This window comes from Bombyx mori, chromosome 3 (assembly GCF_030269925.1).
Source record: "Bombyx mori chromosome 3, ASM3026992v2".
Classification (NCBI taxonomy): domain Eukaryota; kingdom Metazoa; phylum Arthropoda; class Insecta; order Lepidoptera; family Bombycidae; genus Bombyx; species Bombyx mori.
In genome coordinates, this window is record NC_085109.1 from 3,003,700 (window position 1) to 3,017,176 (window position 13,477).

The 13,477-nt window shown below is 34.9% G+C and overlaps 1 protein-coding gene across 1 annotated transcript in view; it reads right to left on the minus strand.

The window, feature by feature from the left end:
- Positions 1-9,276: 9,276 nt before the first annotated feature.
- The window catches only part of LOC101736847 (chromosome transmission fidelity protein 18 homolog), a 51,646-nt gene continuing 47,445 nt past the window's right edge, over positions 9,277-13,477 (minus strand). The window contains exon 16 of the mRNA XM_004926234.4: positions 9,277-9,486. Within this exon, the coding sequence (XP_004926291.2) occupies positions 9,383-9,486 (104 nt within the window). The 3' untranslated portion in view covers positions 9,277-9,382. The remainder of the gene's footprint in view (positions 9,487-13,477) is intronic.

A 13,477-nucleotide genomic window follows, 5' to 3' on the forward strand; every position in this document is an offset into this window, starting at 1 on the left:
GAACTAGCTGAGCAAATTTTGAGATTCTATGCGAAAATAGTTAGTATTGCCACCAATATAGATTATGCAACTAACAAATGAGATTTATCTATTAAAAAAATCTATTTTATAAGCCCACAGACGTCGACTGCTGGATAGGCCTTACCCAAGCCTCGCCAAAAAAAAAGAATAAATATTAAAAAAAAAAAGTTGTTGTAAACCGCGAATCATAAAGCATTCAGATCAGAATCAAATTGTAAATGTTGTAAATATTTACACGCACTTCACACTTAACTTGGATTCGGAAGGCGACGTTACGGTTTGGTCAAACCTAGCACTGACCACCACATCCATTCTCTTCCTTGTTAAATTCTTTCTAGCATTGAACTCTAACGAAATTAAGTTTTATTTTTATTTTTATGTAATTCGTAATTAGTTTTCAAAACCTTGTTAAACGTTACCTTCCGATATATAAAGTAGTATTACAAATAGAATGCAAATTTTTTAATAAGATATTAAGAATAACAGAGGAGACGTCAACCGACTAATTCGCTATTTTTATGAATGAAACTAAATAAAACTACACAGAGCACGTTCAACGCGAATTAAATGACATTTAATTTCATACAAAACAATAGTGAACATTAAAAATATTAGATAATTTAAATATAATCAATTATCAATATAAAAAGAAAATAAACGTAATGTATACATTTGTGAATTCTTATGTGCCAAACAACACCAGTATTATAATGTTATTTAAGTTGTATATACATGGTTACGTACGATACGATGAGGTGTTTAATGAATTTGTTTTAATAATTAAATGCAATCACCCATGGACTTCAGCAAGCAATCCTTAAAAAGTTTTTTTTTTTTTTTTTTTTTTTTTTATTGCTTAGATGTGTGGACGAGCTCACAGCCCACCTGATGTTAAGTGGTTACTGGAGCCCATAGACATCTACAACGCAAATGCGCCACACACCTTGAGATATAGTTCTAAGGTCTCAGTATAGTCACAACGGCTGCCCCACCCTTCAAACCGAAACGCATTACTGCTTCACGGCAGAAATAGGCGGAGCGGTGGTACCTACCCGTGCGGACTCACAAGAGGTCCTACCACCAGTAATTACGCAAATTATAATTTTGCGGGTTTCACTTTTATTACACGATGTTATTCCTTCACCGTGGAAGTCAATCGTGAACATTTGTTGAGTACGTATTTCATTAGAAAAATTGGTACCCGCCTGCGGGATTCGAACACCGGTGCATCGCTTCAACACGAATGCACCGGACGTCTTATCCGTTAGGCCACGACGACCAACGTACTTTTTTTTCATGAGAACTGCCTGAAGTATACGAAAATATAACAATTATGTAATTGCATAGTATTTTATTGGGTATTCTCCAGTCTTAGACGTAATTAAAACCACTTTTACGACTTTACAGTTTTCGTGGTGACAGATAATTGTCACACGTTGATAATATTGTGATAACAATAATAAAAGCGAGATTAAACCGTAAAAGTAGTTTTAATTATAATTATAATGTACATAATAAGTTATTGCAATTACGAGAAACTTTCTGATATCATAAATTCATATATTTGATGAGATGAATTTAATTATAATAAGTTTACTACTCTTCATAATATTATGTTGAATTATGTTGTATTGAATATTGAATTTTTTTTGAAGTTGAATTGAAAACACATTTTTGTTATTTTAGTACCAAAATTCAAAAATATTATTTATTAAGTTACTTTATTTATTTTAATTTAAATAAAATCTCAGCCATTCCAAATTCGACCAATTAAAGTTGCGATAAAATTTTTTCATAGCGTACTGAACATTATTTAGAAAGTATTAAAAATATGTAAATAAAACTCTATTCAATATGATATTTTAAAATGTAGTATTGTATACCAATATAAATGTGATACACTGGAATGTTTAATTTTTTTTGTTATGTTTACATTCGGGAAAGAGCAATCTGCGAAAAAGTATTTCGAATAAGCCGCCCTCTGCTTTGAACAATCAAACTGATTTCACAAACTCCAAACTTTGGTTATATTTTGAGGAAGATATTTCCAAAGATGTCTTAATTCGATAGTATGGTTCGGCGACAATTGCATGGATTAATTAATTAATTACCTGTTCATCCAAAATCTACGTTCGTTTCTACTCTGAAATATAATTGTTCATACATTTATTGGATATTCAAGTAATTATTGCATAAAAATATATGTTAATATACACGTCAGACAGCTTTTTGTAATCAAATAATTTTTAGACACGTACATCTTAGACGTCTTTACTTTCGTCATTATTGAAAAAAAAAACACAATACACCGTATTGTTACAGATTATATTTTAAGACATTTAAAAACTAACAATGACATACCGTTTGCGTTTTTAGATTTTAAATTTATGAAAAAAAAAACATTTCAGTGAGTTATAATACTAATTAATAAAGTTATAGTCACGTAGCGTATATATTACAATTAATTTTTTCGTGACTTCAAATCGATTTTATATTAATAAATGTACAGTCACTATTCATATTAGTGTAGTATTAAATATATATAATATTATTACAACCAGTTCTATCAGACGATCTGCTCTACCCTGTATAATCGTACATCTACCCACAATTCTGACAATTAAACTACTTCCTACTACTACTTTTTTTAAGGGATTTTATGACCTGGTAGCTAAGACCTTTAGGTCAAGTCTTATTTTAATTTTTATGAAAACTTTTTTAAATGACAAATGATATTATGAAATGAAATGAAATGAGATGGTATTGAATGAAATATAAGCTCAGTAAAATGGTGGTTATTTATTGAGACTGTTTAAGTGGGCTTTTTGGAGGATTTCGAGAAGCTACGTCCAGCGGCTTTGTTCATTTGCACATTTGCGCACTTTCACAGATAATAAACAGTTAATAAGCCACTGTTATTACACATTTAAAGTTAAAGAAACACTAAATAGACAAAATAAAAGAAATCACACAACCTCACTCCTTGCGTTCCCGCCAAAAAAGCCTATTGACAAAGAAATTGTAATAACAAAATTAGAAAAGTGAATTTTAAGAGTTTTCAGTCGATTATTAAAAAAATGATATTACATAACCCGACATACAGTGCGATTCCAACGACCACATAATTCGATCACTCACACGAACGAACTAATGAGAATAGAAATAAATCTTCTCCTATGCTGCCTTCAATGTATTGTAACCTGTAGGTTGTAAGAGAGTCGTAATTAAAGCTACTTTTACGGTTAAATCTCACGTTTTTTCACTGTCGTTACATTATTTCTGGCGCTTCGAATACATTACAGTTTACGGACGGTAAATGCAATTTTAATTATGACTCCAATAAATCCCGTTTTAAAGCAGATAAACGAACAATAGTGTGGGTTTTTTTTAAACAAATTCTCTGCGGGAACCCGAACTAATCAGTCAATGTAGTAATTAAATTTAAGAGCAGTGTGCTCAGTCCTAGTTTTTTAACGTTCTCGATAGCGTTAAAGTTAACTTATATTTGTATGCAGTTAGAACGTTTGCCTACGTTTGCCGCTAGGGGCGCTGTTCCAACTGCATACGAGTTAACTTTTACGCTATCGAGAACGTTAAAAAACTTGCACTAAGCACACAGATCGTCTGAGAGATTCGGTCAGCCCGCGCCGTCTGTGTAAATAAAACGAAAATATTAACCGCTGCATCGTGCACGATATGTGGAATTGTTTGCGGGCGCCATGTTACGTATAGTTAGTTAGTTATATAGTGTAATAATGTAATTTAGCTACGTCATTAGTTGCCACGATAATGTAACAAATAAATGATTACGGAAAATTTACGCTATGTTTTATTCAGTTCCTTGAAATACACCTTTAAACGTTTGAATCGATTTAAATTATGAAATAAATTGCATGGATTGTTTCAATATAGCTGTCACATGCGCTATATTTAATATGCTAATAATAGCCTTGAATTTTACCAACTCATCTGATCAGATGTGATCTTATAGATCAGATATGAGAGCCCTCACCCTAAGACAAGAAGATTATCTCAGTTATATTGTATAACTTTTATCCAACTCCTCAAAGGAACCAGTATTTAGTTCTAGTTCTAGTACTAGTTAAGTAGTTACCTAAGCCAATAGATATCAAAATGGAGCCAGTCACTAATCACTAATAAAGTCGTCGTGGCCTAAAGCATAAGACGTCCGGTGCATTCGTGTTGAGCAATGCACCGGTGTTCGAATCCCAGGCGGGTACCAATTTTTCTAATGAAATACGTACTAAACAAATGTTTACGATTGACTTCCACGGTGAAGGAATAACACTGTGTATTAAAAATCAACCCGCAACATTATAATTTGCGTAATTACTAGTGGTAGAGCCTCTTGTGAGTCCGCGCGGGTAGGTACCACCACTCTGACTATTTCTGCCGTGAAGCAGTAATGCGTTTCGGTTTGAAGGGTGGGGCAGCCGTTGTAAATATACTGAGACCTTAGAATTTATATCTCAAGGTGGGTAGCGCATTTACGTGGTAGATGTCTATGGGCTCCAGTAACCACTTAACACCAGTTAGGCTGTGAGCTCGTCCACCCATCTAAGCAATAAAAATAAAAAAGACGATGCCATCCGCCGAGCCGAGAATAGGCAGGGCTGGCGCAGGAAATTACTGGAGAAAGTTATTAAAAGTGTCCATGACCGTCAGCAATGAGGATTATTGACTTGACACAAAGAGGAGGAGTAGAGTACCTTAGTGTATTATAAGCTATTGATATTAAAACGACACTACAACAAAACCATCGTGGTATTTCATCAGACATGCTTCGAACCAATCAGTTTGGCAATCTTAGGTATCGCAATAGCACAATTACGTTCACACAAGAGCAATAAACACATCAAGAACATAATCTGGAAACTTTGAAATTCATAAATATTGTCGTTGACATATTTATGAGTAAAGTTTCTATGAGATGAAATATTCATTAACGAAACAATTACTTAAGACGGAATCGAAAGAATTGTGCAAAAATTATACTTATTTTTTGTTGCTTCAAATTTTGTTCGTGCAGAGATAACAAGTATTGAGAAATGAAATGACAATTTGCCAACAAAAAAGTAGAACTAAACTTATTCTATAATAGAAGTACAGGATGGGTATTGCTTTTCCACTTATGGTTGAATTCGTCGTGGCCTAAAAAATAAGACACCCGGTACACTGAGCATGAATGCATTCATATCGAGCGATGCAACAGTACCGGCGTTCGAATCCCACAGGCAGTTACCAATTTTCATAATAATAAAACACGTACGAATGACTTCCATAGTGAAGGAATAACATTGTGTATTAAGTTCAATTGCGTTCTAATAACTAGATTCCTACTGTTAAACCAACGAATGACTGCTTTGCCCCAGAAATAGACGAACTGACTAACACGAGAAAAATATTTTTTTGTCTTGCCTATCCACTGGTAGCCTAAATGGCTAGTCTAGCTACGGGTAGGCGAGCTCACAGGCTCAACCCTAGAGAATTTGCTAGCACCAACCCTAGAAAGAGCAGTAATTCGCCGAATCTACCACCTGATCGATACCACCTGAAGATCAGTGGGCTATGTCTATGGATTACTTTGCTCGTCGAACTCTTCATCGTTGTCGACGAGTTTGACGAGGACGGTGACCGGTGCATGAAGGGTTTAAAAGCACCGAGAGTGCATCCGGGAATCCGACAAAATGTTTCGGGTGATGGCGAATTTGCATTGCCTGTCGCCTAAGTCCAATATGTAATTAACAGCAGCCACGGTAAGAGGGTTATGCGTGCCACTTTGTTGAAAAAGCGTTCCGACGCATTCTTAAAATACTTACGTATCGGATCTAAATTTCAAAGGGTCGTGAAGGTCAACCTTTCTTACGTACCACGATGCTCTGACGGCTATCTTGTAGAAACAGGATTGGATGACCTGGACAGAGTTTATATGCATGCGGGCCGTGTCAGCAAACACTACACTTGCATAAGTCATGACGAAAAGTATACAAGTTAGTTACTTAATTGGATTGCAAATCATCGGGTCACACAAATATTAATCACGCAAATTAACAAATGGCCGAATGGTATTCAGTGGAGATTAGCAACACACACTAGATAAGCACATCGACCAAGAATCCATCATATGATGCAATTAAACACGGCCCAAAAAAACATACAGGTAAATAAATTGGGACCAAATCCCACACGGTCTTCTGGCTCCAAATTAAGACTCCCTGTACTACGGGAACCAGAGACTAATATACATACATAATTATACATATACAGAATTATCTATATATTAATACGTGAAGCAAAAACTTTGTATCTCTTTTTACGAAATTTGCGCGGACGGAGTAGTATGAAATTTTCCACACTTATAGAGAATATAGAGAAGAAGTGCACAGTGCTAATATATTTTTAAAATAATGCACAAAAGATACATTAAATCAATAAAGAAAACATTACACACACTACATACCATGTATTTGACGCACACACGCATGCATACTATTTATTGTCAAACCTTTGTTCTTGACGTCTGTTGTCAAATTGGGATTAAATATTTTTTATAGTGTAGTCTTGGCGAAATTTGTGATTATAGAAGTATAAAATACAATCATAATAGTGTACAAACTTACAATTCCAATTAGTTATAGTCGAATTTCGACTACTGCGGGACCTCTAGTACATATATGTTTCAATACACAGAAAAAAAAAACTGTTTGTCACACGTATGTCTGCCAAACTGGGAATTGAAACCCCGACCCTTGGGCCAGCAGTCAGCAGTGCTAACTACTCAGTTTCCAGTACTAAAATCACATCTTCGGGTACCGTTTGCATACTCTTATTGTAATGAACAAACAAACGGACTTCCTCAGTCTCATTTCGGTGAATTAAAACAATATTTCATTCAAAACGACGAGTACAAGTCTCGCATTACGGATTTATAGTGAAAGTTCTTACAGACGCAGGTGTTGAACAAACAGACTTGACTAACTTGGATATTCGCGGAACTTTATTATTTACTGCGGTTTGTATTTACTTGTGTTAATTTAGGACTAGTGTTTACAAAGTGATCTAAAAATCGAATTGACTGACACCTCAAGATATCGATTTATTTTGTGTAGGTATTATGATTTCTTATCTATATATACTATATACCTATATACCTAGTCAGGTCATAAGTATTGTCACACAGTAAAAACTTTTCTTTTAGAATGCTGGCCACAAAAAAGTTTATTGAATTCGAATTTCGAACTGTTCATGAAAATAAAAATGTATACTTTTAGAATTTTACTCATTTTTAAATATGGAGTGGACGCTTAAAGAAGACCGTGTTGCAGTTATTGCGTTGCATCGTTGCGGTTACGCACCAATTCAAAATTTTAACATACTGAAAAATTTGAATATAACCATAAGATTCGTTTATCGTACCATCAAACGATACAATGAAGACTCTAGTGTAGATGACAGGTCAAGAAGTGGTCGCCCTCGGTCTGTTAGGACTCCAGCAGTGATAAAAGCTGTGAAGGTGCGAATTCAAAGAAATTCCAAACGTAAGCAGAAACTGTTGGCCCTTCAGATGGGGTTAAGCAGAACCACGGTGAAAAGGGTGTTAAATGAAGACTAGGGCTTCGGCATATCGAAGAAAAACAGGACATCGTTTGAATGCTCGTCTAATGGACCTGAGACTGAAGAGATGCCGCGCTTTGTTAAAGCGGTACGCGGGAAAAAATATCGGGAAATTCTTTTTTCGGATGAAAAAAATTTTATCATAGAAGAGAGCTACAACAAACAAAATGATAAGGTGTACGCACACAGTAGTGAAGAAGCGAGCAACCGTATTCCGTGTGTCCAACGAGGTCATTTTCCTTCCTCGCTCATGGTATGGTTGGGAGTTTCTTATTGGGGCTTAACAGAGGTACATTTTTGTGAGAAAGGTGTAAAAACGAATGCAGTTGTGTATCAAAATACAGTCCTGACGAACCTTGTGGAACCTGTTTCTCATACCATGTTCAATAACAGGCACTGGGTATTCCAACAAGATTCGGCGCCAGCTCATAGAGCGAAGAGCACACAAGACTGGCTGGCGGCGTGTGAAATCGACTTCATCCGGCACGAAGACTGGCCCTCCTCCAGTTCAGATTTGAATCCGTTAGATTACAAGATATGGCAACACTTGGAGGAAAAGGCATGTTCAAAGCCTCATCCCAATTTGGAGTCACTCAAGACATCCTTGATTAAGGCAGCCGCCGATATTGACATGGACCTCGTTCGTGCTGCGATAGACGACTGGCCGTGCAGATTGAAGGCCTGTATTCAAAATCACGGAGGTCATTTTGAATAAACTTTAGTGTCATAAGAATCTATGTTTTGTTAAGTTCATTTTGGTATATGAATGGTTACATAATGAATAAACTTGTTTCAATTATTTTACATTAAACTTGTGACAGAATTTATGACCTGACTAGGTATATATATAAAAATGAATTTCTGTTCGTTAGTCTCGCTAAAGCTCGAGAACGGGTGGACCAATTCGGCTAATTTTGGTCTTGAATTATTTGTGGAAGTCCAGAGAAGGTCTAAAAGGTAGATAAATACGAAAATGCTCGGAACTAAATAAAAATAACAATTTTATTTTTCCTTTGATGTGTCCTCCGTCGGACGGATTCCTTTTGTTTGTTTTAAGTTTATTTTATACAAAAGTTTAGGTGTTTTATTTATCGATTGAGGCACTACGAAGTCTGCCGGGTCAGCAAGTAATTATTTTTTTGGCTATTGAAATTTTTTCAGTAATGGTGAGAAAAAACTGTTTGCAAATATTTTATTGATAGCACTCTATTATATCGTCAATAACTAATAACAATTAACAAAAGAAATCGATTGACAATCAAAGCTGAAAAGGTACATTGCTAATATAATTTAAACTAATCAGAAAGACAACAGATTACATAATTCTAACTGATTGATGTCTGTAAAGGAAAACGGTCCGTAGAAGCGTTCGTGGTCTAATGAGTGTATTTTTACACACGCCAGGTGTATTTTTGCCATTTGATTATAATATTAATCCTCTCTCTCACTCACCTTCAGACATTGCGTCGAAGTCTCAATTCTAATGTGTTTTTTTATGGAGGGATTGTGGGTGGTCCAGTTAAACTTCACAAAAACTAGAATTCAAGTGTTCAAAGTAGACGTTCAAACTCAAGTTGTTTCACTTTCAATATCTTTTGATTGAATAATAAACACAATCAATTACAGAATACATTTTATTTTATAAATTTCTTACAAACGCTATATTTTACATTATGGTTGACATATTTGACAGCTGTCAAAAGGTTAGGTTATAACAGCCTACAGCCTACAGCAAATCACGGAGGCGAACTTTTCTTCTGACCGCGTTGTTGAAGCCTTCTCTGTACTGGTAGAATACACTGCTGGAAGATATAACATCCGGCAAAGCATCTGTTTAAGAAAAAAAAGGAGATTATTAGGGATATTTTCTACCTAATCACTGGTAGCCCATTGGGCTATTCCAAATTCTTGAAACTTTTACTTCCGACGACAGAAATACGTAAAGTTGACCCAATTTAAAAAAAAATTGCTAACGAGCGAGTTCACGGCCCACTTGGTGTTAAATGGTCACCGGGGCCCATAGACATCAACCACATCAATGTCGCCGCTCATCTTGATACATGAGTCCTAAGTCTCAGTTTTTACAATACAACGGCTACGTACCTCACCCTTCAAACCGAAACGAATTATTGCTTGACGGCAGAAATAGGCAGGGTGGTAGTATCCACCCGTACGAGCTCACAAAACGTTCTCCACCAGTAATAACGCAATTATAATTTTATTGAGTTTGATTTTTAATACACGATCTTATTCCTTCAGCGTGGAAGTCATTCGTGAACATTTGTACCTTTCTGCGGAATTCGAACACCGGCCGAGTCGCATCCTCGATACGAATGCACCGGGCGTGCACCTTACATCATGTGATATATTTTTAGGCCACGACAAAGTTTTCATGAAAAATTGAATGGATTATTATGGCGAAAATATGCTACACTATAATTTGCTTTTATACATATCGACTGGAGAAATGTCGTAAGTTGCATTTTAAGCTAAATCAATTTTTACCATATTTTATTATTATACATATGACTCTGGTGTTTTTTTCAAGTTACGACAATTCCGTCTTCTTTAATCTCCGTTTCTTCCGTCGAATATATTAATTAAGAATAGTCAAAAAGCAGCACGTTCGTTTTTCACTAGTTCAAATATTTAGTTTAGTTTAGATTTCATAAGTGAGGCAATATTAACATAACAGACGTTGATGTGGATCTCAACAATTTGATTGCACTCACTCGTACGTGGACGCCATGTTTACACGAGTTAATTACAAATTGTGCTGTTTAATTTCGCATTGCTACATATAATCATACTTGTTTTTACTGGTGGTAGGACCTCTTGTGAGTCCGCGCGGGTGGGTACCACCACCCTGCCTATTTCTGCCGTGAAACAGTAATGCGTTTCGGTTTGAAGGGTGGGGCAGCCGTTGTAACTATACTTGAGACCTTAGAACTTGTATCTCAAGGTGGGTGGCGCATTTACGTTGTGGATGTCTATGGGCTCCAGTAACCACTTAACACCAGGTGGGCTGAGAGCTCGTCCACCCATCTAAGCAATGATATACGCTTAAGTTTTTTTCTAGATTTTTCGAAAATTACTCGTGAATATTATTTAGGTTATTTAGGTACGAAAACTAGTAACTTAAAAATTTGTTTAATTCCTGTCTGCGAATCGCGAAAACCCAATAGCCCAAGAGCCCGTGGGCTCTACCTGTATGTATTTGACCAGACCTGAATTTTCGTACATTGAGACCCCTATACCTACCATGCATGAGGTGGGGACTCACTAAGCTCAAAGTGGTCGACGCGCCGAGCGCTCAGGTAGGACAGGTACCGATTTTGACGGATTTTAAATCCATTTGACCACGTCTGCCGTTTTGAAATTTTGAAAATATATCATTATTATTATCGGAAAATAAGAATGGCAGACCATTATCGCGCATTTTACTTTGTGGCAGATCACTTTGAAAATGCTAACAAAATAAAATTTTGAAAGTAATTGACCAGATCTGCCATTGATATAATAATATGTTGTTTATTATAGTCTTAAAAACTTATATTGATCACGGCAGACCTCTACATTGCGTACACACATCAACATATAATAAAATCTTAGCTACTACCCGGCCAGATGTATATTATGTTTTCCGTTCACTGTTTTAGAGGAATATAATTTACTTGCGATTTACTTTAGCAATGTATTTACCGAAATTAATATTTTTTTATATTCTATATACTAAACTTCATTAGTTAGACAAAAAAGAAGTGAATTTTTTATGGAATAATTATAAATAATACGGTATAATGCTGATCAAAAAATAATTCTATTCCTCATTTTTATCATTCAACATTTAACTTGCCAGCTATACAATGCCAAAAAATCTAGTGTAGATGATGTGGAAGGTTCCAGCTATTCGTTAGCAACTATAAAGATTCAGACATCAATGAAAATTATAGAAAAAAAATTCAAAATTTTGAGGCAAGCTCAATACCACCGCGTAAGAGTGAGCTTTATCAACAACTTTTGAGGGCCCACTATATTTCTTCTATTTGGAGAAATGCTTACAAAAAGCAACCCACAACTTTAGACCCATTGGAGTATGGTTGGATTGAGCAGGACAACATATATGCCTTCAAAGGGTTCGAAGGTGACCAACTTCCATATTTTGTGAGTGACTTAATCACCAATGTTCCTGGTAAGTTGATAACAATTCTTTCTCGAACATGTTCAGATGAATTTACGTTCATTTTACAATTTATGTTTTATTTTTGCAGTATTCGATTCAATGGATGATGAAGACGAGTCGCCTAACGATAAAGATGACTCCGACGATGATGATGATGAATGAAGATTGATATATATATATGTAATGCATGCATGATATATTTTTTTAACTGATTTAACACTTTTAAATTTTGTCTTGACGAAATAAAAATGAGGAATTGAATTATTTTTTGATCAGCATTATACCGTATTATTTATAATTATTCCATAAAAAAATCACTTCTTTACTGTCTAACTAATGAAGTTTAGTATATAGAATATAAAAAAAATATTAATATCGGTAAATACATTGCTAAAGTAAATCGCAAGTAAATTATATTCCTCTAAAACAGTGAACGGAAAACATAATATATGTACATCTGGCCGGGTAGTAGCTAAGATTTTATTATATGTTGATGTGTGTACGCAATGTAGAGGTCTGCCGTGATCAATATAAGTTTTTAAGACTATAATAAACAACATATTATTATATCAATGGCAGATCTGGTCAATTACTTTCAAAATTTTATTTTGTTAGCATTTTCAAAGTGATCTGCCACAAAGTAAAATGCGCGATAATGGTCTGCCATTCTTATTTTCCGATAATAATAATGATATATTTTCAAAATTTCAAAACGGCAGACGTGGTCAAATGGATTTAAAATCCGTCAAAATCGGTACCTGTCCTACCTGAGCGCTCGGCGCGTCGACCACTTTGAGCTTAGTGAGTCCCCACCTCATGCATGGTAGGTATAGGGGTCTCAATGTACGAAAATTCAGGTCTGGTCAAATACATACAGGTAGAGCCCACGGGCTCTTGGGCTACAAGAGAATACTTGAAATTTTCCAATCAAAATATAAATCTATATATATAAAAATGAATTGCTGTTCGTTAGTCTCGCTTAAACTCGAGAACGGCTGGACCGATTTGGCTAATTTTGGTCTTGAATTATTCGTGGAAGTCCAGGGAAGGTTTAAAAGGTGAGAAAACATAAAAAAGCTCGGAATTATATAAAAACAAACAATTTTGTTTTTCCTTTGATGTGTCCCCTTGATGTGTCTTTTATTTATCGATTGAGGCACTACGAAGTCTGCCGGGTCAGCTAGTTCAAAATATAAATAAAATTTATTTGAATATTTTGAATTAATTTTTTTAACAGTTTATTTGAGAGAAAAGGTGAAAAAGTTATTTGAGAAAATATATTTTTTACATATTATCGAATCCTTCATTGTTTGTAATATATTATTTACGAAACGTAAATTTATGTTTTGAATATAAATAGAATTAAATTTTTGAATTCAAACAAAGTATAATAGCTTTCGTCATGTCTATTCCTACTTAAAAATGTTTTGATATCTTAATTCAACATTAATTTCATGGCGGTGTATCCTTATTTCTGCCACGAATCAGCTGTACTTTGAAATTTAATAAAAAAATTACGTTCTACTGCCCAACGTTAAATCAGTAAACAAAAATACAACACATTATTTACATTACAATATTAAACACATTAAATATCAAGAAAGATAAATACAAAACCAAAATTATGAACGTAACAGA